Here is a 27,186-nt window from a genome sequence, read left to right on the forward strand (position 1 = left end):
AGGGCTTGTCCACATGGAACCACTTAAGGCCTCCCGCGGCCTGAGAACATGTGGGCAGAGGAGGAAACGACACTTCTTTTTTTTTTTTTTTTATTTATTTTATTTATTTATTTAATTAATTTATTATTTTTAGCTGCGTTGGGTCTTCGTTGCTGTGCACAGGCTTTCTCTAGTTGCGGGAACGGTGTTGTGGTGCACGGGCTTCTCGTTGCGGTGGCTTCTCTTGTTGCGGAGCACGGGGTCTAGGTGTACGGGCTTCAGTAGTTGTGGCGCACGGGCTTAGTTGCTCCGTGGCACGTGGGATCTTCCCAGACCAGGGCTCGAACCCATGTCCCCTGCATTGGCAGGCAGATTCTTAACCACTGTGACCAGGGAAGCCCAGAAATGGCACTTCTTAATCCCTCGGGCGGGGCCGGCAGGGCCCACAGCCAAGGGCAGCTCCTTCCCTCACTAAGGGCACACTCACATCTTCAGGAATCGCTGGTCCCCCAGGCCTCAAAGTGCGTCTTCCCCACAGACAGGAGTGACCCTGGCACCCCTCGGGGCCGTGAGCCCCCAGCCTCGGGCCTCAGCCAGGCCCCTCACGGGACGCTGCATGGATCGGGCAGCGTGGCAGTGCAGACAGCAGCCCGGGGCCAAAGCTGAAAGGGCCGCTGGACTCAGGACACCTGGCTGGGGTGGGGCTGACCCGGGTTCCCCTCCGTATCCTTCTGCACCTCAGAATCCTGGGGGAACATCCGTGCAGGAGCAAGGGGAAGGCTCCTCAGGCCCAAGGGACCGTAAAGGCTAAGTGACGCCTCCAGAACTCTCTAAATACAGCCACAGCAGGAGGCCCCGGTGGTTTTCAGGGGAACGCGGGGTGTCTGCTTTCACTGCATCTGACACCTCACAGACCCCAGCCGAGATGGGCTGGACGCAGAGGGCAACTCTGAGGGTCTTGGTCCCCACGAATCTCCATAGGATATCGGGGCCCGGCAAAGCCTGCGTCTGAGGCTCAGGATTTACCGGTTCAGCAGCCCCCTCCCCGCGCTGAAGCCGGGCCCTGCCCTGCAGGCACAAAGGCACAGGGGGCCGGCCTCGCCACCCAGGCTGAGGTTCTTCCCAGGAGGGTTACCTGTGCCCTTGGGCCTGTTTCCTGTGCAGCCGAGGGCGCCGGGCAGCAGGTGCCATGAGCCGTGTGCGTGCAGTGTCTGGCAGGAAGTGGGAAGCCATCCAGTGACTGATGCTGTCACGACCGCCTGGATCGGCAAACAGAGCCGCAAGCACGGCGGGTGCTGATGGCCCCCCACGGAGGACGGGGTGGGGACACTGGCTCCCAGCAAGGCCGCAAAGCGCCCAGCCTCCCCCGGAGCCTGGCGTCCCCGGTGCAGAGCTGCAAGGCCCGGCTGCTCCCCGAGCTCGGGAGTCGGGAAGCGTCTCTCTACAGGTGAGGATCATCCACAGGCACACGGCCTCGCTCCGGAGCCCAGGGACTGCCCAAAGCCCACAGGGCGCTTCCCACTGACACCTCCGACGCCAGGGGTCCAAGCGCAGGGCCGCCTGCACCCAGCCCGGCCTGCTGCGCAGACATGCCTGCTCCCCGCCCCTCAAAGCTGCCTCTGAGTCACCTGAGACACGTGGGTGGGGCGATGTTCCTAAGAGTGGAAGGTGCGCCTTCAGAACCCAAAAGGCCTGCCGGGCCTGTGCTTCTTCCAAGAAAGGGGACGCAAGGCGCAGCAACTCGTCTCTCACTTTGGGGGGACATCCTGGCTCACCCCTGACCCCGGGCCCTGCAACCTGCCTGAGGCGCAGCTCTCTGCATTTCGCAGGGCTCCCCTCCCACATCTGGGGCACACGTGTCCTAAGGCCCTCTGCTCACAGCCTCCTGGCTCGTCCTGTCCAGAGCCTAATGTCCTCACTGCGACGGGCCTATGTCCTGTCCTGGGGGACGTCCAGGGGCCCAGTCTCCTTGACTGTGTTAGGACAGAGGGGACAGTTAGCACAGCCCTGAGGCCAAACCGTAAATGAGCACTAAGTTCCCTCCCACGTGACCGCAAACCGTTTCTGGTCCTCTCTTTCTAATTGGGATGGAAAAGAACGTGACCACTGATCCTGCGACAAGGATGTCACAAGGATGTCACACCTGGCACGGCAGGTGCAGCTGGGCTGCTCCCTGGCTAAGCCTCAGGGGTCTACACTCTCCAGGACCAGCCAGTCTCCGCAGCCCTTGTCACCACAGAGACCGACAGCCCACCCCGCCTGCCTCCTCCAGGTCGTGACCTCCAGGACAACACGTAGTTTGTGGTTTACCTTCTGGGCCACGAGGGGGCAGTGTCTAAGCTTCCCCTTGGGCTTCCCTGCTGGGCTGTCTGTGACCACACCGGCAGGGAGCCCCATGTGCAGTTACTCCAGTGGCCCGCTGCACACTTGGGGACAAGGAAAATGACCACTGAGTGGTCTGACCAACACTTTGGCCAGGATTCTTTTATTACGCGGCCTGGTAAACCCCTCCTCCGACAGGGAGGCCATGGTGACATTGTGGGTCTCCAGGTGTCAGTATCCACTCAGATTCTGTGTCCAATTGTCCTCATAACGTCTTGACAGTTCCCTACCAGAGCGTTGGGGCCACCCAAGTAAATGCTGTAGGTCTCTGGGAGAATCGGGGAGCCTCACAGTAAAAACTGACCAAGGCGTGGCCCGGCCCTTCCTCCTGGCCGCCTGGCCGCCTCTGCAGTTAGTGGTTCCGATGGGAAATTCGTGAAGTCTGGGAACGGAGTCAGGATCCCGCCTTTTCACTGGAGGCCCTGCCCTCGGCCTCTTCGTTCCTTCCTCTGCCATCTACCAGGGCAGCTTCTGCACTTCTATTCTGCTCACTGTGGGCCAGAACTTTCTCCAGGCCTCTGTGAGTCATCCCAGAATTGAGTGTGCCCTTTGACCTGAAGACTTGCCAGGAGATTAAATCCTAAGTTCCGAGTAAGTGCCTCCAAGTTGAGAACTCCTGCTTTCACAGTCTTCTGTTCTGGCCTCTGGGTCAAGGACCCTCAAATTCAACCCCAGGACTGCTGCCCGGCGCCGGCAGGTGGGCCGGCTCTCCCGCAGCTCCTCTGACGTACGACCTCTGTCCTTCTGACCCGGCCCACAGGTCCCCATCAGGTTACACTGGACTCTCTCCCGGTCATTGGCCTGGCAGCCAGGAGATGGGCCGGGGTGGCCTCCACGGGGGGCATCTGTTGCCTTGCGGCAGGGAGGCGCCTGCAGCGACTCCCAGCACAGTGAAGTGCCGGCTCTACCAGGGAAGAGTGGGGGCCCCGCCAGCTCTGAGGGCTCAGGGGTCTGCAGAGCCCCTTCCTCAGGGCTTCCACCCGGATGTCCCCACCCAGGTTCAGGGTCTCGGGTTTACTCGGCCGGGGCCTGACCGTCACCGACCAGCGACGGCCGAGCAGTCACCGCGCCTGGAGCCGGGTGCTCCTATCATTCTCAGCCGCTGCTCAGCCCTCAGTTCTTCCCCCGAAGGAGACGGGATCTCTTTTTAGGACAAAGAGACCCCTGGCTCTCACCCTGAGCCCTTAACCGTTGGCTGACTGCCTCGGTCTCCCGTTACCCCCGCAGGGCCGTCGGTGCAACTCAGCACTAGCCAGGTAGCCCTCCGACCCCTTCAGACTCCTGAGTCATCACACCTGCGAGGTGCTCCTTGTAACAGGACATTTTCCCAGGTCACGCCTGGTGGAATCTGGCAATTGGGCCTCCACGTTGTGCCAAGGACTCCCTGCCCCCCCCCAACACCAACCGGGACGGGGTCCCCAGTGCTGGGAGAGGCAGCACCAATGCCCCCTGCACTCCTGTGCCCACTGGGGCCCTCCGAGAAGGCGGCACCAAGGCAGGCGGGATGTGACTAGAGATTTCCTGGGGCAATGGCTGCGAAGGATCCAGGGGAGGAGGCCGAGGATGATAGGGGAGCCCTCAGACCAGAGGTGAGACCCCTGGGAGGACACGGGGAGGGCGCTGGGGAAGGCGAGTGGCTGCCCACAGAGCAGCTCCTAGACTGTCCTGGCCATGTTGACAGGGACACCTGGAGCCAGCTTAGCCCCTTAAAGGATTTGGGTCTTGTAGGAATGGGCCTGTGTTCATAGCTCTGGGAGCAGCCCCCATGGGCAGTGTGGCCCCAGAGGGCACAGGTGGACCCAGCGGGGCGGCACCATGCGGGGCCCTAGGCAGCAGCACTCCAGGGCAGGGAGCCTGGGCTCGTGTTCCTGGCCGCCACGCAGCTGCCACACTCAACACACTTGCACACAGACACACAGCACACACACTGCACATCCACCCACACACAGATACACACACTCACACAGCCACACCCCCACCTCAGTGCCCCCTGGCTCCGGCGCCCATCCACACGGGAAAGGCCCCTGGGGAGGAGACAGTGACTGGTGCTGCCAAGGGATGGGTGGGCAGTGGGCGGTGGAGTGGGCACTGATGGGGGTCCAGCCGGAGGGGCTCCGGGAGGGGCAGCAGGTGGAAGGCAGCGTGCCGGAGCCAAGGCGTAACTCGCAAGCCCTTCAGATGGCAGAGCAGGGGCGGCCTGTCTCGAGGCTGCAGGGACTGCGTGTCCCTCCCCTTCTGCTTCAAGTCACTACTGCTGGGCTCACTGAGCACACAAAGACCCCTGACCTCGGCCACCGTACTATCCCAACAGGAGATGGGACCCAGCTGCACCAGAATCAGGGCACAGACAGAAAGAGGTGGTCAGGAAGACCAGCGGGGCTGCACGCAGTGGGGCTGCACGCAGTGGGGAAGTCCTCCTGGGCACCACAGGTGACCAAGAAGCTCTGGGGTCCCTCTCCTCTTGGGTGGAGGGGCTAAGCCAGAGATTTGCAAAGCTGCTCATCTGAGGCTGGAGCCACATCTCCTGCTGCCTGGGCCCCCTTCAAGGATGGCGGTGGCACGGCCTATCCCAGAGCCCAGGGACCTCAGCCCCAGCCCCACCTGCACCCTCCCTCGAGGAAGAGCACTGGTCTGGGGGGCTGCCGCTCCAGGGCGGGTGGGGGAGTGGGGATCCCCCCCACAGCCCTGACAGGGACCTGCTCACCCTCTCCCAGCCTCGGCTCAGGTAGGGCCGTCACAGTGGCCCCAGGGCCCAGCCCCAAGAGCACCTGTGGGGTTCTTGCAAGGAAACCGGGGCCCAGCCAGCACCACTAGGCCCTCGCTCCCCACCCAGAGCGCCTGAGGCTCCCGCTGTCCTGGCTGCCCTTGCCCCTCCCCGGCCGGCCTTTCACCCCTGAGGGGCGGGGGGCGGGGACCCCACAGCGGGACACCCGTTGTGATCAGGGGGTCACAGAGCTGCGTGTCCCTGCATGAGGAAGAAGACCCCAGCCCGCTGGTCCTGAGCAAGGGGGACATGCGGAGGGGACGCCGGGCGGGAGGACCCTGCGGCCTCCCAGGGCTGCTCCTCCAAGGGGCGAGTGAGTGGGGAGTCCGAAGCGCCCCAGGCCCCGGAGTAGACGCCGCAGGTCGCGGGGAAATGGGCGGGGGGGCGGGCAGCAGGCAGGGAGGTGGGCAGGCGTCCAGTCGGAGCAGCAGTCCGAGGGCGGGGAGGGGTCCTGTCTTCCAGGGCCCGCTCTCCCACCCCGTCCCCCGACTCCCCGCACCCCTGCCCGCTCCGGTCCCCTCCCGGCCGCTCGGGTTCCCTGTCGGCCCCGCCCCACCGCCATGCGCGGGGCCGCAGCGCCTCCCGGTGGCCTCTGTGAGCGCGGGGCGGGGCGGGGCGGGGCGGAGCGGGGTCTAGCAGCGGCCCCTCCCCCTGCCCACTCGGCGCCGTCTCGCACCGACGGGACCCGGAGCCTCTGCGCTCGCGAAGAGTCCGGCGAGGGGGCCCGACGCGCGGTCAGGTAAGGCCCTGGGCAGCGCGGTCCGCCTCGGCGCCGGGACGCGGGGACTTGGCGTTCGCCGGGGGACGCGCCCGCCGCGGTGCCCGCACTTGCACCGCCGGCCTCGCTCGGAGCCCCCGGGTCCGCGCCTGGGGCGCCTCGCGCGGGGGCCCGCCCGTCTGTCCCCGCCTCTCCTGGGGCCGAGTTGGGCTCCCGGTTCCCGGCGCGGTGCTGAGGCCACGGCGCCTGCCGTCCCTGCCCGGGTCCCCCATCTGCAGCCAGACCCTTGGCCGCTCCTGGGAGGCTTGGTTCTGTCTCGGGCCGGGGACACCTCCGGAGGTTGAGGAGCCCAGCTCACTCCCACGGGAGGACCCCCCACGGAACTGAGCACAGGGCCTCCAGGGGTGCTGGCCCCCTCCTCGGCTCGGCTGAGAGGGAGCGGATGTCCCTCCTACCCCTGGAAGGACTGGCCCCTGGAATGAGCTCTGAGGGGCCAGCTTCCCGGGCACTCGGGCTGCAGGCGAGGAGGGGGTCTCTGCTACCCGGAAGCAGGGGTGAGCAGGGAGGGGGAGAGCACAGGTCACACACCCCACCCTACCCAGGAGTCGGCAGGAGCCCAGCCTGCCCCCATTCCTCTGAGGCTGGAGGGGCGCACCGGCATCCGCCCGACAAAGTCTGCTAAGGGAGACTAAGGGGGCGCCGAGTGGGACACAGGGAGGGAGGTGGGAGCCCAGGCGGACTGTGCCAGGGCGGCTCCCCTGCTGGTCGGGCCCCACACCCACCCAGGGCTCCTCACGGGCCCAGCAGAGCCCGGGACAGGGCCCAGCACCCACTGGGGGGGTGGGGAGGTCAGCCGCTGAGAGTATCAGCTGATGCTGGTAACAACCAAAAACGGCAGGGCGCAGGGCGGCGCCCTGGGGTGCCTGCCATCCTGCCCGGGGCCCCGGAGAATGGTCCCCTGAACCCAGGGAGAAACCTGATGGCCCCCACACCCCCAGGCCACCCAGCTGTCCCCAAGGGAAGGATCTGCACTTGTAGAGGGACACCCAAAAAGAAGGAGGCTTGAGGTACACAGATTTCCCTGGGTTTTGTTTCCAGTAAAGGAGTTCTGGCTTGGAGGCCATCTTACGTTGGGGCCTATTTCCTGTCTGCCTCACCGGGGCCAGGAGGCTGGACGGGCACTGGGGGCTCCCAGGAGGGAGGGAAGTGGTCTGCCTTCCTTCCGTCACTCTGAGGCAGGAGAGCTGGGCGGGGGAGAGGGCCTGGGCCCCCGGGGCATAGGTGACGGGAGGGGCTGGATGCAAGGGGCGCAGATGTGTCCCCTTGGCAGGACGTGGCTCTCAGTGGGCCACTGGGCCACTCTGGCCACTGGGAGGCTGCCACCCTGGGCTGATGAAAGTGACCTGGGAGGCCTGTGAAGACCGCGGCAGGTTGGGGGCAGTTGTTGGGCATGTCCACAGTGGAAACTACAGGGAAGGCAACATCCAGGTGAAAGCCAGGCTCCAGCCGCTGGGTCACCTGGTCGGGTGGAGCGCGGCCCTGCACCGGGCAGGGCACATCCACGCCCAGCAGACTCTGCATCGCCAGCCAGCACAGGCAGCTCTGTTGTGCAGCAGGCCCGCCTGAGGTCCCTCGGGTGTGAGATGAGCTCCCTGAGATGGGCCGGTGCCTGGGAGAGGAGCAGGACCCAGGGGTCTTCCCGGGGCCTCAGCAGGGGGTGTGGGCCAAGGCCAGCCTCCTCTCTGGCGCTGCTTTTTCATCTGTAGAACAAGGTCTCCAGGTTCACAGGGTATAGGGAGACCGTGTTTGTGGCCACAAGTGCTTTACAGTGCTGGGAAACCTAGCTCTTGTGATTATTTTAAGAAAAACTCAAATAGTTTGATTCTTTTCCTTTAAACACGGCCCCGTGTTCCAGTGGGTCTCTCCTTCCTGTGGCTCCTTTCAAACATTTCTGCAAAGCCGGGGGACCCTGGTGCGGGGCACACCTGCAAAGAAGCAGGGCTCGTGGTGTGCTGCTCCCTGAACAGGACCTGGGGGGCCGGCCCCCGCCCTGAAGCCTGTGCTGGGGTTGGGCCAAATCGGGAAGCAACACCCTGCAAAGACCGGGTGCAGATCCGCCCCAGAGATCTGAACAGGCCGGCAGCCTCACGCGCCGCCAGCGGGTAGCCTCCGGGGGCCCAGTGTAGACCCTGTGACGGGCAGACGGAGGGTGGGCAGCTCAGCTGTGGGGGGCTGCTCCTTGGAGAGCAGAGTCTGGGTCACAAGTTCTGAAAAGTGTCAAGGCTCCCAAACCTGTTGTCAGAGCCACCAGAGGAGTGGAGACGGGCCCTGGTGCTCTGGCTGTGGACAGTGTCTGGTTTTCTGTCCTATTTGCCAGTTTCATAGATGAGGGATGGTGCCTTGTTGGTTTGTCTGCATGTCCTTGGTTTTTGTGCAGCTCGATCACTGACCATTTGTACTGCTGTTACCTTCCTGGTTATGATTTCCCCATCTTCCTAATGGGTGCTCATTTTTTACTGCTTTGTAAGAGATTTTTTCCCCTAATTTTTTAAAATTGTGGTTAAATACACATAACATAAAATCTACCTTCTGAACCATTTAAAATGTATAGTTCAGTGCTATTAAGTACCTTCATATTGTGATACCATCACCACCATCCATTTCCAGAACACTTTTCATCTTGTAAAACTGAAACTCTGTCCCATTAAACACTAACTCCCCAATCCCCCCTCCCCCAGCCCCTGGCAACCACCATTCTACCTTCTGTCGCTATGATTTCTGAGATATTCTAAGTACCTCATATAAGTGAATCATACAGTATTCGTCTTTCTGTGTGTGGCTTATTTCACTCAGTACAATGTCCTCAAGTTTCATCCATGTCATAGCATGTGTCAGAATTTCCTTCCTTTTCAAGGCTGGATAATATTCCATTGTATGGATGGACCACATTATGCTTATCCATTCATCCATCGATGGACACCTGGGTTGCTTCCACATTTTAGTTATTCTGAGTAATACTGCTATGAACATTGATGTACAAATATCTCTTTGAGACCCAACTTTCAATTCCTTTGAGTATGTATAGCCCCAGAAGTAGAACTGGTAGATCATATGGTAATTCTATTTTTATTCTCTGAGGAGCCACCATACTATTTTCCATACAGCTCTACATTTGTACATTCCCACCAACAATTCCAATTTCCCCTTATCTCTCCAACATTTCTTGTTTTTTGATACTGTCCATCCTAATGAGTGTAAGGTGATATCTCATCGTAATTTTGATTTGCATTTCCCTAATGATTAGTGATGTTGAGCATTTTTTCATGTGCTTATTGGCCATTGGTATAACTTCTTTAGGGAAATGTCTATTCAAGCCCTTTGCCCATTTCTGAATCGGGTTGCTGGGGTTTTGGTTGTTGAGTTTCAGTTCTCTATATATTCTGGATATTAATCCCTTATCAGATATATGATTTGCAGGTATTTTCTCCAATTATGTTGGCTGCCTTTTGACTCTCTGGATAGTGTCTCTTTTGTATTGTTCTGCATTTATTATTAAAACCAACAGTCAAGGGTAAATGACAGACTGACTGCCCGTCTTTGTTCACTTTGGACATTAAAGACTGGAATAGGAACACGGTATCACTTTTCCACGGCAGAGGTTACCCCTGGCCTCTGACCCCCAGCAGCAGGTAGAGTCAGACTTCACGGCAGTGACAGTCACCATCATGGGAGACACCCTCCCTTTTCTTTGGGATCTTCTGTAGTGGAGAGGAGCACCCAGAGTTGGGCTGAAGACATCTGAAGACAGGGAGAAGAGCCGAAATAATCAGACCTCAGAGGGTACTTACATGCTAAGAGGTATGTATGGATATTTATTTATTGATTGATTGATTGATTGATTGATTGATTGATTGATTGCCGTGCTGGGTCTTCATTGCTGCACACGAGCTTTCTTTAGTTGCGGTGAGCAGGGGCTACTCTTCGTTACGGTGTGCGGGCTTCTCATTGTTGTGGCTTCTCTTGTTGCGGAGCACAGGCTCTAGGTGCATGGGCTTCAGTAGTTGTGGCACACGGGCTCAGTAGTTGTGGCTTGCGGGCTCTAGAACTCAGGCTCAGTAGTTGTGGTGCACGGGCTTAGTTGCTCCGCGGCATGTGGGATCTTCCAGGACCAGGGCTCGAACCCATGTCCCCTGCATTGGCAGGCGGATTCTTAACCACTGTGCCACCGGGGAAGCCCTGTATGGACATTTATAGTGCCAAAGCAGGCGTGCTGTGGGGACCATCAAGTTAAAACTTTTAAACTTTATTCCTATCAGAGACAAGTCAGACTAAAGAGGCTACTGCTTTAGGGGCAACTAGAGAAAACTGGTGTCACCCAGATGAAAAACAGTAGCGATCACAGTGATTCCAGGACTTCAAAGCTCCACAGACATGATGTGTTTTCTTTTGCTTGTTTAGGCTTTCTTCTCTTTCTTTTCTCTTTATTCTTCATTCTCTCTTTCTCCGGTCTCCATTAGGTTCTACCCCCACTCACCACGGGTATCTAAAAGCTCACTTCTTTTTTCCTCTTCATCTCTCTTGCTACTTTGCGGAGCGGCTATTACAACACGTCATAGTAGAGCAACATTCAAAATGCTCCTCTATCACAGTTCTGAGTCTGAAAACTGGTGGTTCGGTGAAATGGGTCAGCTCATTTTGAAAAAGGCAAGCAAGTTGTAAAAAGGGGGTGGGGAGCCTTGAGGCCAGACGCTATGAACTCCCCAAGTCCACCAACCAACCTAACAGACTGGCCAGGCGTGGAACACGTGTGTGCCTGTGTGATGCCACGTCGTCCTTTCTCTTCTCGTGGGACCTGACAACATCATCACAGAGAAACTAACACTGTGGAAGGGTTTCTTCCAAACGTATGATGACCTTGCGTTGTTTCTATTCCTGAGTGGTGTCTGCGTCAGTGTTAGGACTGACAGACTGACTGAATTCTTACTGCTGCCACCTAACTTTTTAAGCCGATTTAAAGGTTTACTGTTTCTCTGAGTCCACATTTGCTGTTGATAACAGCAGCAGAAGCAAGAGTCCCGCTCTGGATTTAAAAGCACCAGTTGCCATCTTTCACAAGTGTAACACTCGCAGAACTCATTATTGCCCCCCAGAAAACCCATCTCCATAGTAGCAAGAATTTCTTCTCCAGGTTCAGTATCTCTTAGAGCCTTCGCACTTGCTGTGTCTTGGCCAACTGACAGAAACTCACACTTAGGTCTGCAGTCATGGTTTGTAAATGCAGCAGGACCAAGGCAAGCTGAGCACAGTTTTTCCTTCTGGAATACACAACACTGAAGTCGTTTTCTCTGGGTCCAAGTAGGATGTTCTCCTCAATTTCTGAAAGCTCAGCAACACAACCCACCAGTAATTCTATTTTGTCATTTCATTTCCACTCTTTGGTTGCAATTATTTTGGCTCTCTTTCGTTCTAATGAGTATCTATCACAAGGCATTATTTCAAATCCACTGTCAGTTGCAAACATTCGCAAGTAAATAAATACGTGTTCCTTGAATAAATTCTCCTGCATCATTTTTTTTAATAAATTTATTTTATTTGTTTATTTATGGCTGCGTTGGGTCTTCGTTTCTGCGCGCGGGCTTTCTCTAGTTGCGGCGAGCGGGGGCTACTCTTTGTTGCAGTGTGCGGGCTTCTCATTGCGGTGGCTTCTCTTGCTGTGGAGCACGGGCTCTAGGCGCACGGGCTTCAGTAGTTGTGGCACGTGGGTTTCAGTAGTTGTGGCGCGTGGGCTCAGTAGTTGTGGCTCACGGGCTCTAGAGCGCAGGCTTAGTAGTTGTGGTGCATGGGCTTAGTTGCTCCTCCTGCATCATTTCTGTTGCAAAGTCAGACATTTGACGGCTTTCTCCAAGTGCTCATCTTTCTTAAAATGTTCAATCACTTCCTTTAGTTCTTCTTGCCTTCCTGTAACAGACCGAAAGCTAGTATTCATTTTGTGTGTTTGAAAACCAAAATAGGGATCAAGAACCAAACTGGTTGCTAGGTCATCATTTTCAGAGTTCCTTGGTGGACATTCCAGAAGATGGTACATATCGACTCTGCCCTTCGCATCCTGAGTTACAATAACCTCGCCTCTTGTGCTACCCTGCGGTCCCAAAGGCAGCGGCTGGTCTGGGGACTCCGTGTCCTGGGTCCCGAAGCCTCGTGTTCTGAGGCTTTGCTGCTGCCTCTGGTGTCAGGCTGCCCTCCCCTCACAGCCCCAGAGCCTCACTGCCCTCCCCAAAAATGCATCTCCACCCCCAGTGAACCGCTCAGACCCTGCCCACGACTGGTGGAAGGACACGAAAAGGAGTGCCCTGGACCAGGCTGAATAGTGTCTTTTTTTTGAATAGTGTCTTTTGATGCACAAATTTTTAAAATTTTCGTGGAATCCAGTATGCCTCTTTTTTTCTTTAGGTGCTTGTGCTTTTGTTGTCATATTCAAGAAGGCATTGCCAAATCCAGTATTGTGAAGAGTTTTTCCTTCTGTTTTCTTCTAGAAGTTTTATAAATTTAGGTCTTACACTTAAATCATGGATCCGCTTTGAGTTAATTTTTGTGTATGGTGTTAGGTAAGGTCCAACTTCGTTCTTTAGAATGTGGATATCCAGTTTTCTGGCACCATTTGTTGAAAAAGACTGTCTTTTCCCCCACTGAATGGTCATGACACCCTTGTTGAAAATCGTTTGATTACATATGTGAGGGTTATTTTTGGACTGTATTCTATTCCATTTGTCTATATGTCCCTTTATCCCAGTACCATACTGTTTTGATTAGTGTAGCTTTGCAGTAAATTTTGAAATCAGGAAGTTTGTTCCTCAGTTTGTTCTTCACTTTTAGAATTGTTTATGCTATTTAGGGTCTCTTGATATTCTTTGCGAATTTTAGAGTGGTTTCTTCCATTTCTGCAACAGTCATTATTGAGATTTCAATGGAGATTGCATTAAATCTGTGAATCACTTGGGGTAGTATTGACATCTTAATATTAAGTCTTCCAATCTATAAACACAGAATATCTTTCCATTTATTTATATCTTCTTTAATTTCTCTCAGAAATGTTTTATATTTTTCAGTGAGTCTTTCACTTCTTTGGTAAAAATAATTCCTAAGTATTTTATTCTTTTGATGCTAATGTAAATGGAATTGTTTTCTTATTTTCCTCTTTGTGTTATTCATTGTTAGTGTATAGAAATGCAACTGATTTTTGTGTGTTGACTTTGTTTCCTGCTACTTAGCTGAATTCATTTATTGTAACAGTTTCTTTTTGTGGACTCTTCAGGATTTCCTACCTATACAATCATATCATCTGTGAACAGAGATAATTTTACTTCTTCCTATACAGTTTGAATGCCTTTTATTTCTCTTTCTTGCCTAATTGCTCTGACTAGGACTTCCAATACTATGTTGAATAGAAATGGTGAAAGTGGGCATCTTTGCTTTGTTCCTGACCTTAGAGGAAAAGCTAATAGTCTCTCACAATTGAGTATGATGTTAGTTGTGGGATTATTATAAATGACTTTTATTATACTGAGGTAGTTTCCATCTATTCCTAGTTTGTTGAATTCTTTAATCATGAAAGGATATTGAATTTTATCAAAAGATTTTTCTGCATCAATTGAGATGATCATGTGCGTTTTTCTTTCATTCTGTTAATGTGGTGTGATACATTAATTGATTTTCATATGTTGAATCATCTTTGCATTCCAGGAATAAATCCCACTTGGTCATGATGTTTAATCCTTTTTCTATCCTGTTGAATTCTGTTTGCTAATATTTTGTTGATGATTTTTGTATCCATGTTGATAAGGGATATTGGTCTGTAGTTTTCTTTTCTTGTAGTGTCTTTCTCTGGCTTTGGTATCAGGGTAATGCTGACTTCATAGAATGAGTTTGGGGGTATTCCCTCCTCTTCAATTTTTTTGAAAAGCTTGACAAGTACTGATGTTCATTCTACTTTAAATGCTTCCTAGAATTCACCTGTAAAGCCATCACATCCAGGCCTTTTCTTTGTCAGGAGATTTTCAATTACTGATTCAAACTCCTTACTAATTACAGGTCTATTCAGAATTTCTATTTCTTCATGGTTTTGTCTTTGTAGGTTTTGTGTTTCTAGGAATTTGTCCATTTCATCTAGGTTATCTAATTTGTTGACATACAACTGATTGTAGTATTCTCTTATAATTCTTTTTATTTCTGTAGAATCAGTAGTAATTTCCCACTTTCATTGCTGATGTTAGTAATTTGAGTATTCTCTTTTTTTCTTAGTCCATCTAGCTAAAGATTTGTCAGTGTTGTTGATCTTTTTGAAGAATTGACTTTTGGTTTCATTGATTTTTCTCTATTGTTTTTCTATTATTTCATTTATCTCTGCTCTAGTATTTATTATTTCATTCCTTCTGCTAGCTGTTAATTTGTTCTTTTTCTAGTTCCTTAAGTTGTAAAGGTAAAATTAGGTTGTTAATTTGAGATCTTTCTTGTTGTTTTATGTTAACATTTGTAGCTGTAAATTTTCTTCTTCATACTGCTTTTACTGTGTTTCATATGTTTGGTATGTCTTGTTTTCATTTTTATCAGCCTCTGAGTATTTTCTAATTTCCCTTGTGATTCTTCTTTGACCTATTTTATTGGTTTTTTAAGGGTGAGTTGTTTAATTCCCACAATTTTGTGAATTTTTTAGTTTTCCTTCTGTTATTGACTTCTAAAGTCATCCCACTGTGATTAGAGAAGATACTTTTTATGTTATTTTCTTTTTAAATTTATTGAGGCTTCCACTGTTGTTACACTTCTCCTCATCATTGCAAGCCTTGCCCTCTCTGGTTGAATTGACTTCCAGGAGATTTAAAGGGCTGGCACCTTTTTTCCCCCATTCATTTTTCTCTTTTTCTCCTTTTGAGAGCCAGACATTGAAGATTATGACATTCAAAAGCAACTGCATATACGGGGGAAATTAGACAGGAACTGCACATGCTTGGGGGAAAGTGCAGGCTCAGGAAGGAAATGAAAAGACCTTACCTTTACTCCTCAGGCTGAACCTTGGCACGGAGACAGCCTACAACAATCAAAAACAAAAAATAAAAATGAAAACAAACAAACAATCAAGAACAGCAAACCCTAGGGAAGGAGAAGAATCTGATTTCCAGAGTTACCATTTTAGATTCAAATGTCCAGTTTTTAACAAAAAATCAAAAGGCAAACAAAGGAACAGGAAAGTATGGCCCACTCAAAGGAAAAAATATAAACTAACCAAAACTGTCCCTGAAAAAGACCTGATGGTGGATCTACTAGACAAAAACTTTAACACAACCATCTTAAAGATGCTCAAGGAACTAAAGGAAGATGTGGAGAAAGTCAAGAAAATAATGGATGAACAAAATAGAAATATCAATAAATAGAAAACCTAGGTAGAATCCAAAACGATATAATAGAGCTGAAGAGTACAATGACTTTTAGTTATTTATTAGAGGGATGCAAAGGCCAATTTGAGAAGACAGAAGAAAGCGTTAGTGATGTTGAAGATAAGACAATGGAAATTATGAGTCTGAGGAGCAGAAAGAAAAAAGATTAAAGAAAAATGAACAGAACCTAAAGAACATGCATACTTGTTTTGGGAGTCCCAGAAGGAGATGAGAGAGAAAGGGGCAGAGGAAATATGTGAAGAAACTTCCCAAATTTGATGAGTGACATGAATATAAACATCCAAGACAAGTAGGATGAACTTAAAGAGACTCACAGTGATACACATTATAATCAAACTGTCAAAAGACAAAAAGAAAGAGAGAATTTTGAAATCAGCAAGAGAGAAGTGACTCATCATATCCAAGGGATTCTCAATAGGATTACCAGATTTCTCATCAGAAACTTTGGAGACAAGAGGCAGTGGGTTGATATATTCAAAATGCTAAAAGGAAAAAAAAACTATTGCCTAAAAATTCTATATCCAGCCTAATTGTCCCCCAAAAGCTGAAAGAGTCCATTACTGCTAGACCTGCCCTGTAAGAAATGCTCAAGAGGGTCCTGCAGGTGAAATGAAAGGACACTAGACAATAACTTGAAGTCATATGAAGATATGAAGCTTTCAGTAAAGGTAAATACATGAGCAAGTATAAAGCTATTATTATTATAACAATAATTATTGTAACAATGGCATGTAACTCGCTTTTTTTCTACATGATTTGAAAGACTAATACATTTTTTTAAATTATTAATCTAATATATACCCAAGAGTGGAATTGCTGGGTCATATGGTAGTTGTACTTTTAGTTTTTTGAGAAACCTCCATATTGTTTTCCACAATGGATGCACCAACTTACATTCCCATCAACAGTGCATGAGAGTTCCCTTTTCTTCACATCCTCACCAACATTTGTTATTTGTGTTCTTTTTGATGATAGCCATTCTGACAGGTGTGAGGTGATATCTCATTGTGGTTTTGATTTGCAATTCCCTGATGATTAGCAATGTTGAGCATCGTTTCCTGTGCCTGTTGGCCATTTCCTCTTTGGAAAAATGTCTATTCAGTTCTTCTGCCCGTTTCTTTTTATAATTGCTTCACAATACCGTGTTAGTTTCTGTTGCACAACAAAGTGAATCAGCCATATGCATACACGTGTCCCCATATCCCCTCCCTCTTGAGCCTCCCTCCCATCCTACCTATCCCACCCCTCTGGGTCATCGCAAAGCACCGAGCCGATCTCCCTGTGCTATGCTGCTGCTTCCCTCCAGCCAATGATTTTACATTCAGTAGTGTGTATATGCTGATGCTACTCTCACTTCACCCCAGCTTCACCTTCCCACCCCATGTCCTCAAGTCCATTCCCTATACCTACCTCTTTATTCCTGCCCTGCAACTATGTTCATCAGTACCTTTTTTTTTTTTTTAGATTCCATGTATCTGCGTTAGCATACAGTATTTGTTTTTCTCTTTCTGACTTACTTCACTCTGTATGACAGACTCTAGGTCCATCCACCTAACTGCAAATAACTCAATTTCGTTTCTTTTTATGGCTGACTAATATTCCATTGTATATATGTGCCACATCTTCTTTATCCATTCATCTGTTGATGGACATTTAGGTTGGTTCCACGTCCTGGCTATTGTAAATAGTGCTGCAATGAACGTTGCGGTGCATGTCTCTTTTTGAATTATGGTTTTCTCAGGGTATATGCCCAGTAGTGGGATTGCTGGGTCATATGGTAGTTCTATTTCTACTTTTTTAAGGAACCTCCATACTGTTTTCCATAGTGGTTGTATCAATTTACATTCCCACCAACAGTGTAGGAGGGTTCCCTTTTCACCACACCCTTTCCAGCATTTATTGTTTCTAGCTTTTTTGATAATGGCCATTCTGACTGGTGTGAGGTGATACCTCATTGTAGTTTTGATTTGCATGTCTCTAGTAATTAGTGATGTTGAGCATCTTTTCATGTGCCTCTTGGCCATCTGTATGTCTTCCTTGGTGAAATCTGCCCACTTTTTAATTGGGTTGTTTGTGTTTTTGATGTTGAGTTGTATAAGCTGTTTATATATGTTGGATAGTAACACCTTATTGGTCATATCATTTGCAAATATTTCTTCCCATTCAGTAGGTTGTCTTCTCGTTTTGTTGATGGTTTCCTTCGCTGTGCAAAAGCTTTGAAGTTTAATTAGGTTCCAGTTGTTTAATTTTGGTTTTATTTCCTTTGTTTTAGGAGAGAGCCAAAAAAATATTGTTGTGATTTATGTCAAAGAGTGTTCTGCCCATGTTTTCCTCTAGGAGTTTTATGGAATCTGGTCTTACATTTAGGTCTTTAATCCATCTTGAGTTTATTTTTGTATGTAGTGTTAGAGAATGTTCTAGTTTCACTCTTTTACATTTAGCTGTCCAGTTTTCCCAGCACCACTTATTGAAGAGGCTGTCTTTTCTCTATTGTATATTCTTGCCTCCTTTGTCATAGAGTAATTGACCATACATGCATGGGTTTATGCACTGGGCTGTCTGTTCTTTTCCATTGATCTATGTGTCTGTTTTTGTGCCAGTACCATACTGTTTTGATTACTGTAGCTTTGTAGTATAGTGTGAAGTCAGGGTGCGTGATTCCTCCAGCTCTGTTCTTCTTAAAACTAGTATTATTGTAACTCCACATTTTGTTTTCTACATAATTTAAGGGACCAATGCATTAAAAATAATATTTGCTTGTGTTTTGGGACACAAAACGTGTAAAGATGTAATTTTGTGACATCAGTAACTGAAAGGGATAGGGAGGGAGCTTTTAAAGAAGCAGATTTTTTTGTATGTTGTTGAAGTTAAACTGGCATAAATTCAAATTATATTGTTATAACTTTAGAATGTTAAATGTAATCCTGTGGTAACCATAAAGAAAGTACCAAAAGAATATGCACAAAAAGAAATGAGGAAGGGATATAAATGTTTTACAACAAAAATCAGCTGCACACAAAAGAAAACAGTAATGCAGGAAATGAAGAACAAAAAGGCTAGAACTACATAGGAAACAAATAGCAAAACTACAGAAGTAAGTCTCTCCTTATCAGTAGTTACTTTAACTGTAAATTGATTAAACTGTCCAAGCAAAAGACAGAGACTGGCAGAATGGATGTTAAAAAAATGAGATCCAACTATATGCTGTCTACAAAAGATTCATTTTAGAACCAAAGACACAAACAGGTTGGAAGTGAATGGATGGAAACTGTTATTCCATGCAAATAGGAACCAAAGGAGAGCAGGGGTAGCTATACTAACACCAGATTAAAATGGACTTTAAATCAAAAAGAGTTACAAGAGGCAAAGAAGGACATTATATATTAATAAAAAGTTTAAAACAACAAAAATATATTACACTTGTAAACATTTACACAATAATAGGCCATCAACATTTTTAAACCTTAAGAATATGAAATCTTGATCATGCATTGGGAATATGGTTGCCTGGCTCTTGGTATGTTTCCACTCTGCTCATGTTGTTTTGTTTTAATGAAGGTGATATGTGGGAGCCCGGTTATCATGAGTGTGGACTCAGAACCATGCTGCCTGGATTTGGATCTCAGCTATTTTCTGAGCACCGAGGACAAGTTACCTGTCTCAGTCTCAGTTTCCTCATCTATGAAATGGGGATTATAATAGCACCAGTGTGCTATCCACAAGGGCTCTTGTGAGGGTTAAAAGAAAAGATGTAGCATAGTGTCTGGTGCAGAGTAATCATAAGACATTTCATTGTCATTTCATCTTTTCTATTTCCTTCAAAGACTTTTTGGTCCATGTTTTACACTCAGTTACTTACTTCTCCTGGACTTTATTTGGGTGTACTGTGTGAGGTGGGATTACTTTATTTCTAATCACATCGTGACCCCTTTTCCCAGCCTTCTCTCAGTGCTCTGAAAAGCAGCCATCTCATTTCCTCAGTTCTCATATGGTGTTATGCCACTGCTGTGTGTTCTGTTGGCCATTCCAGCACCAAAACCACTAATGCTTTATTACTGTAATTGTATTCCATTATTGCACTTGATAACACAAGTTTCATCACCCTTCATTTTTTATTTTTCTCAGCTACTCTTATTTTTTCTTCCAGGTAAATCTTAGATTCATTTCGTCAACATGTAATGGCAAAAAAAGCAAAAAGGTTTATTGGAAATTTTAATCAAAATTACATTCTATTATAGATTCAGTTAGAAATAACTGATATTCTTAAATATTGTGTCTCTCATCCAAAAACAAGGTTTGTCTGTCCACTGTGTTCCTTAGAAATTTTTGGACTTTTTTTCATAAGTCCTGCACATCTGTAGATTCTTATTAAGTTTATTCCTTGGATTTAAGTTGTTTTTCTTGCTAGTGTAAATAGTATTTTTTCCATTACATTTTCTAATTGGTTGTTGCTGATAGAAGAAAATCTGTAGATTTTTGTGTATTTTTTTTCTTAAAATTGCCTCATTGAATACCCCTTTCTCTCTCCCCTAAACTTTGTTCAATTGATTTTATTGGATTTTCTAGGTAGACAGTCCCATCTTTAATAAGGACAGTTCCTATCTCTTCCTTTCCAAGACTTACATTTTGTTTCTGTTTACTGTCTTATTGCATTGGCTTCCAACACAACAGTGAATAATATAATGAGATCAACACTCTTTGTCTTTTTTATTTTTTATTTTTCGTACTCTAATGGTCATTCTTCAAGTGCAGGAGTTTTTAATCCAGAGTCAGTTCCATAGATGGACCCCCTGAATTAATGAGGACTATGATTTCTCCATATGAGTAATCTGTGCATATGTGTCAGGTGAAACTGTCCAGATTCTTAAAGGAGTCTGTGACCCACAAAGATAAGAACACCTATTTAGTTTTTGTGTAAAATTTGATAGTGGCTGTTGATTTGAAATTTATATCCTTTATAATATTAATCCAACACCTAAGTTTCTTATGAGGTTTTACTTTTATAATGTTAATCCAACTCCTAAGTCTCTTATGAGGTTTTGCCTTGTTTGTTTGTTTGTTTGTTTAACCACAAATGCATGTTTTGGGGCTCTTTTAGAGCAGTTACACACGTACCTCATTTTAATGCACTTCACTTTATTGCACCTTGCAGATGTTTTGGTTTTTACAGATTGAAGGCTTGTGGCAACCCTGCATCGAGCAAGTTTATCAGCGCCATTTTTCCAACCATGTTTGCTCACTTTATGTCTGTCACATTTTGGGAATTCTTGCAATATTTCAGACTTTTTCATTATTATCTTGTTATGTTGATCTGTGATCAGCAGTCTTTGGTGTTACTACTACAACTCACTGAAGCCTCATATAATGGCTAGCATTTTTTTTAGCAATAAGGTATTTTTAATTAAGTTATGTACATTGTTTTTTAAGACATAATCTATTGCACACAATAGACTACAGTATAGTGTAAACATAACTTTTACATGCACTGGAAAACCAAAAAAATTCCTGCAACTCCCTTTATTGCAATGTTTGCTCTATTATGGTGGTCTGGAACCAAATCCAGAATATCTCTGAGGTATGCCTATACATGATTTTCTTTTTTATATTAATGTGACTTACATTAATATGTTTCCTAATGTTGCATCATTGTATTTTTAACTAACTTCATCTTAGTACTGGTTTAGTAGTCCTTAATATGCTACTATATTTTATTTTCTAATATCAGTTAGGATTTTTGCAACTGTATTCAAAAGTGATATTTATCTATAGAGTTTCTTTTAGGGATATCTTTTACCAAGTTTTGGTCTTAGGTTTTGCCAAGTTAACAAATGAATTGAAAAGCTTATCTTTTTATGTTCTGAAATAAGTTAAATAGAGAAGTGTTTGTTCTTGAAAATGCAAAAGAACTCACCCAAAAGCTGTTTGGGCCAGAGTCTTCTCTCGGGAACGTGTTGCCTTCCAGCGTTTCCATTCCTTCCAAGTCAGAGTGCAGCCGGTTCCTCACCTCCTCTCTAGAGGTGAGGCCACTTTCCCAGAAAACGGTCTTTCGCATTTACTAGCTCACTCAAAGCTGCACTTGGTATGCTCTTAAAAACAAACAACAATAAAAGCTCTCCTCATCCATCATTATTTTACTACTTAAATTTGTATATTTCTATATTTGTGTTTACATCATTTTTATTCTTGCTTAGACTTGCTAAAATTTTTTCTATTTTATTGGTCTTTCTGAAGAACCAGCTCTTAGATGTATTTATTATTCTACTGTGGGGTTTTTTTCAACCAATTGGTTGTTGTTGTTTTTTTTACCACTTTCTCTCTCTTGCTTTCCTGAGATTTATCTCTTTAAGTTTTTTTGTCCCTATTCTTTAACCACATGCCTAATTTGTTACACTAATTTCTTATTTTATAACATAAAGCATCTAAGGCTATGTATTTTCCCCCGATTATAGTTTTGGCCTTCTCATATTTGTTTTTATGTGTACATCGTCATTGTCACTAATTCCTATGTAGTTTTTGCGAGAGTTTTTCAATTTCATGTGCTTTGTTTTGGGGTTTTTTTTCCTATGTCTTATTAGTGACAAATTTTGCATTGTAGCTCAAAGAATTTTATCTGTAAATTTTCCATTTTTTTAATAAATTAAAACTTTCTTTGTGGCTTACTCTAGGATTGAATTCTGTAAAATTTTTAAGAGTGTATGTTCCCTACTTGTAGGTTTTGAAAACATAGGTATATATGTAATATGTGCATGTGTTTTATGCACATTATCCAAATCCTTTATGTTTAGAAAATACATATTCCTGGCTTGTTACTATCAAAGTTTTATAAAACATGACATTCAGATCCTCTGTTTTTTTTAATATGATCTGTCAGTAACATAAAAAGATGAGTTAAAGTCTACTTGGTTGCAGTCTGTCAGTTTTTTCTTTGATTTTTCACAGATTGTGCTTTAAGTAATATTGTGTTATGAAATTAGGTACATAAAGATTTATAACTGGACTGCAGCAGCTTTTATCTTTTCCTGAGCCCCATCCCTCATCCTCTGTCTTAAATTCTAGTGTCTCAACAACACTGCCCCTGTCTTTCTCTCCATTTGCATCCATCCCTCCCCACTCCATTTTCTTTGCACCATCTGTGGCTTTCTATTTAAAGTGTGACTCTTATAAACTTCATGGCGATGGGTTTCATTTTTTGACCCAATTTAGGAAAGTTTGTCTTTACAGGAGAATTTAAGCCATACACCTTTATTGTCACAACTGATCTATGTGAAATTTCTGGCTTTTAATTTTATGCTTCAGTTCTTTTCCCTTCATTTTCTATATTTTACTGTATGTCTCAAGTTTCTTTGCTTTTCATTTATTTTTATTCATTTCTCTATTGTCTGCAGAAATTCCTTGCAGAATATTTTTAGGAATGGTGTGTGGATGGCATAGATCTGAGCCCATTTACGTCTGAGATGTTTATCCTTTTTTTATTTTTAATGGAAGTATAGTTGATTTACGATGTGTTAATTTCTGCTGTTTGGCAAAGTTACTCAGTTATACACATATATACATTCTTTTTTATATTCTCTTCCATTATGGTTTATCCCAGGATATTGAATATAGTTCCCTGTGTTATACAGTAGGACCTTGTTGTTTATCCATTCTGTACATAATAGTTTGCATCTACTAACCCCAAACTTCCAATCTATCCCTCCCCCATCCCCCATCCCCCTTGGCAACCACTAGTCTGTTCTCTGTGTCTGCGAGTCTGTTTCTGTTTCGTAGATAAGTTCATTTGTGTCATATTTTAGATTCCGTATGTAAGTGATATCATATGGTATTTGTCTTTCTCTGACTTACTTCACTTAGTGTGATAATCTCTAGTTGCATCCATGTTGCTTCAAATGGCATTATTTTGTGTTTTTTTATGGCTAATATTCCACTGTATAAATACACCACCTCTTCTTTATCCATTCATCTGTCAGTGGACATTTAGGTTGTTTCCATGTCTTGGCTATTGTGAATAGTGCTGCTATGAACATAGGGGTGCATGTATCTCTTTGAATTAGAGTTTTGTCTGGATATATGCCCAGGAGTGGGATTGCTGGACCATATGGTAGCTCTATTTTTAGTTTTCTGTGATGTTTATCCTTATACATGAAAGATAAGTTGGCTGGGGAGACATCCTTGGGTCATTTTTTTTCCTGTCAAAATCCTGAATTATTGTCTCATCTCTGTCTACAACGTTGTGGAGAAAAAGTTTTATGCCTCTGTTAGTGGTCTATTGCTGTGTAATAAAGTACCCAAAACTTAGTGATTTAAAACAATAAGCATTTACTATCTTGTAACTTATTCAGGCCAGGAGTTCAGGAGAGGCTTCGCTGGGTGGTTCTCACTCAGGGTCCCTCATGAGGTGCAGTCAGGATATTGGCCACAGCCTCGGTCATCTAAGTCTTGGCTGGGGTGGCGGGTCTGCCTCCAAGATGGCTCACTCACCGCTGTCGGCTGTAGGCCTCTTCACCTCCCCCATGAGCTTCTGCAAAGGCTGCTTGAGCGTCTCCACGTTACAGCAGCTGGCTTCCCCCGTAGCAAGCAAGTCAAGAGGGGACCAGGCAGAAGGCACCCTTCCTTTTATGAGCCAGTCGTGGAAGTCACACAGCATCACTTCCACGTTGTTCTGTTGGTCATACTGGCCAGAGACAGTTCAGGGGGTAAGAGGACTCTGTATGGGCAAGAGTAATCGGGGGCCACCTTGGAGGCTGCCTACCGCAGGCCAAAGTGATTTTTCCCTTCGGATGTTTTCTGTATTTTGTTGTTGCTATTGTGTTTTTCCCCTGGGTAGATATTTTTAGAATTTTTCATTACATTTGAGAGTAAGATTTTCCACCAGTACACTTTATTATGTGGGCCTCTTTTAACTTATTATGTGTGTTTTTGTGTGTGGTGTATGATGTGTGAGTGTGTGTGATGTGTGTGTGTGTGCTGTATGTGTGCTGTGTGTGTGTGATGTGTGGTGTCTGTGTGTGGTGTGCTGTGTGTGTGTGGTGTATGATGTGTGAGTGTGTGTGATGTGTGTGTGTGTGATGTCTGTGTGTGGTGTGTGACGTGTGTGTGGTGTGCTGTGTGTGCTGTGTGTGTGTGCTGTGTGTGTGTGGTATATGATATGTGAGTGTGTGTGATGTGTGTGTGTGGTGTGTGATGTGTGTGTGGTGTGCTGTGTGTGTGTGCTGTGTGTGTATGGTGATGTCTGTGTGTGGTGTACTGTGTGTGTGTGGTGTGTGTGGTATGTGTGATGCGTGTGTGATGTCTGTGTGTGTGTGTGCTGTGTGTGTGTGGTGCGTGACGTGTGCACTTGGAGAACAGTGCCAAGCTGGGCAAGCCTCCCCTCAGTTCTGTCCCCTCTCACCTGTAGCACACAGGACATGGTGGGCCTTATGGTGCCCTCTCTGCCGTCTCTCCTCCATGGGGCAGCAGGGTGAGGGGTAGTGGAGGACAAAGCTGTGCCCACATCCTAGTGGTCAGCCCTGACTGGCCCCCCTGACTGAGGTCCCACAGTGGCCGTCGCCAGTGGTTGATGGCTCTGGACCCTTGGCTCTGGCTGGTGCAGCCCGACTCCCTCTTGGCTTCTGGGTGCTTCAGAGCCCCTGGCCTGCCCCTCACCCCACCTTCTTGGTCCTCACCTCAATCGAGTGTTGCCCCCAGACCTCCCTAAACCAGACTCCTCTCGGCCAGGAGCTTCCTTCCTCTGGCCATTCCCTCAGTCTGGGCACATCCATCACCTCCTGCAGGAAGCCCTCCTGGATTTCCTGATACTTCCACGGGGCTTGCTTTAATCTCAGCAACTGTCACCACCCTGCGGGGTCATGACTGTTACCTGTAGCCTCACAGCCTCTTGAGCTAACCATGACCCCATGCGGAGGGAGGCAGGACCACGTCCTGTGCACCCCTAACTACGCCAGGAATAACCCCTCTCACCTTAAACCAAGTGCAAATTCACCTTCTCTCAAAAATGAGAGGTTTCCACAGTGTTGAGGGGCATCACCAAGAAACAGCACCAAAGCGCCCCTAACGCCTCTGCTTCCCTTCAGAGCTCTCCAGGTGCCTCCTCTCGCCCCCAGCCATGCGAGGGCCCAGGCTGCCAGCAGAGCCCAAGTCCCCGGCAGGGCTGCATCTTCAGCAGGTTCACCCTCTGTTCCAGGGGCGCCAAGTGAACCAGTTTGCAGGGTCCCCACTGGAACAGCAGGGTGACAAGCCCCTTCCTCGCCTTCCCACGAAGGGTCCCCCTTCCCCTCACACCGTGTCCCCAGAGCCTAGCCATCCCACCCACGCCGCACCTCGAGGTCCTCTCGCTGCATTTGTCCGGCAGAGGGTGCACCCGAGTGCAGAGGCCACAGCATCAGGACCACCCCAGGCTCCGCGGAGACACGCCAGGGCGCAGTGACCTCTCTGGAGAAGGGTCCCCTCCACCCTGTGCAGCTGTCCCCACGTCCCTCAACAAAGCAGGACCCGGAGGCCACTGCCTGCCGGCCCTCCAGGCCTGTCCTCGTCAGCGCCCACGTTCCGCTCCCCAGGCCGTCCCCCTCCCCAGTCAGCATGGCGTCAGGTACCAAGGCGCACCCTGGCCCAGCCTGGGCCTCTCTCCCCTCCCCGGGTGCCCCTCCTCCCAGTCGCCCCCAGCGACCCCTCTGCCCTGCCCACCGCAGGACCCCCTCTGTCCTCACCGATGCCAGTCACTGGCTTTTCAGTTCCCAGGACGCACCTGTCTGCCCAGCGCACCCAGGCTCTGCAGGGCCGGGAGGAGTGGCAGAGCGTCCCACCCGGAGCGGAGCCCAAAGCTTGCGATCTCTGCTCCCAGTCAATGCTTGTGGCCCATCCAGGGCAGGGGGAGAGGGGCCCCCGAGCCCAGCTGCTGGCCGGCCGCGTGTGTGCCGCCCCCACCGTCTGGGGAGGAGGGCTCGGACCGTGCTGTGCGCGCGGGGCACCGTCTGCAGCGCCGCTCTCCCCTGCTGCAGGATGTCGGGGCGCACGGGCGCTGCCAAGATGCTCCCAGGCCCCTGCTTCGCCGTCCTGCTCTGGGGGCTCCTGGGGGCCGTCCACGCTCAGCAGCAGGAGGTCATCAGCCCCAGCACCTCCGAGAGGAACAGCTGCCCAGGTACCACCGGGGTGGGTGCGGCAAGGCCTGGGCGGGGCCGGAGGGCGGGGGCGGGGCGGGCTGCGGGGAGGCCGGGCAGCCAGAGCCCGGCACCAGCCTGCGCAAGGGCCCCCGGCGCCACGGTGACTCGTGTGCGTCCCCAGAGAAGGCCGACTGCCCGATCCACGTGTACTTCGTGCTGGACACGTCGGAGAGCATCACCATGCAGTCCCCCACCGACAGCCTGCTCTACCACATGCAGCAGTTCGTGCTGCAGTTCATCAGCCAGCTGCAGGACGAGCTCTACCTGGACCAGGTGGCCCTGAGCTGGCGCTACGGCGGCCTGCACTTCTCCGACCTGGTGGAGGTGTTCAGCCCGCCCGGCAGCGACCGGGCCTCCTTCACCAAGAGCCTGCAGGGCATCAGCTCCTTCCGCCGCGGCACCTTCACAGACTGCATGCTGGCCAACATGACCCAGGAGGTCCGGCAGCACGTGGGCAAGGGGGTGGTCAACTTCGCGGTGATCATCACCGATGGCCACGTCACGGGCAGCCCGTGCGGGGGCATCAAGCTGCAGGCCGAGCGGGCCCGCGAGGAGGGCATCCGGCTCTTCGCGGTGCCGCCCAACCTGAAGCTGAACGAGCAGGGCCTGCGGGACATCGCCAACACGCCGCACGAGCTCTACCGGAACAACTACGCCACCATGCGGCCTGACTCCACCGAGATCGACCAGGACACCGTCAACCGCATCATCAAGGTCATGGTGAGTCGCTGGGGCGGG

General features: G+C 48.7%; 1 protein-coding gene and 1 pseudogene across 3 annotated transcripts in view; one reads left to right on the forward strand and one right to left on the reverse strand.

Moving 5' to 3' along the window:
* The first annotated feature begins 5,754 nt into the window (after positions 1-5,754).
* COL6A2 (collagen type VI alpha 2 chain) overlaps positions 5,755-27,186 on the forward strand; it is a 36,927-nt gene continuing 15,495 nt past the window's right edge. For 2 of the 3 annotated variants that reach the window (XM_068547226.1, XM_068547228.1), the window contains exons 1-3: positions 5,755-5,864; positions 26,287-26,426; positions 26,570-27,168. In XM_068547226.1, coding sequence (XP_068403327.1) covers positions 26,288-26,426; positions 26,570-27,168 — 738 coding nt within the window. In that variant the 5' untranslated portion in view covers positions 5,755-5,864; position 26,287. Of the gene's footprint in view, positions 5,865-9,607; positions 9,702-26,286; positions 26,427-26,569; positions 27,169-27,186 lie in introns of all 3 variants that reach the window. The other variant, XM_068547227.1, reaches the window with a different exon arrangement.
* On the reverse strand, positions 10,770-11,911 carry LOC137766630 (histone-lysine N-methyltransferase KMT5B-like; annotated as a pseudogene).

Source organism: Eschrichtius robustus, chromosome 6 (genome assembly GCF_028021215.1).
Source record: "Eschrichtius robustus isolate mEscRob2 chromosome 6, mEscRob2.pri, whole genome shotgun sequence".
NCBI lineage: Eukaryota > Metazoa > Chordata > Mammalia > Artiodactyla > Eschrichtiidae > Eschrichtius > Eschrichtius robustus.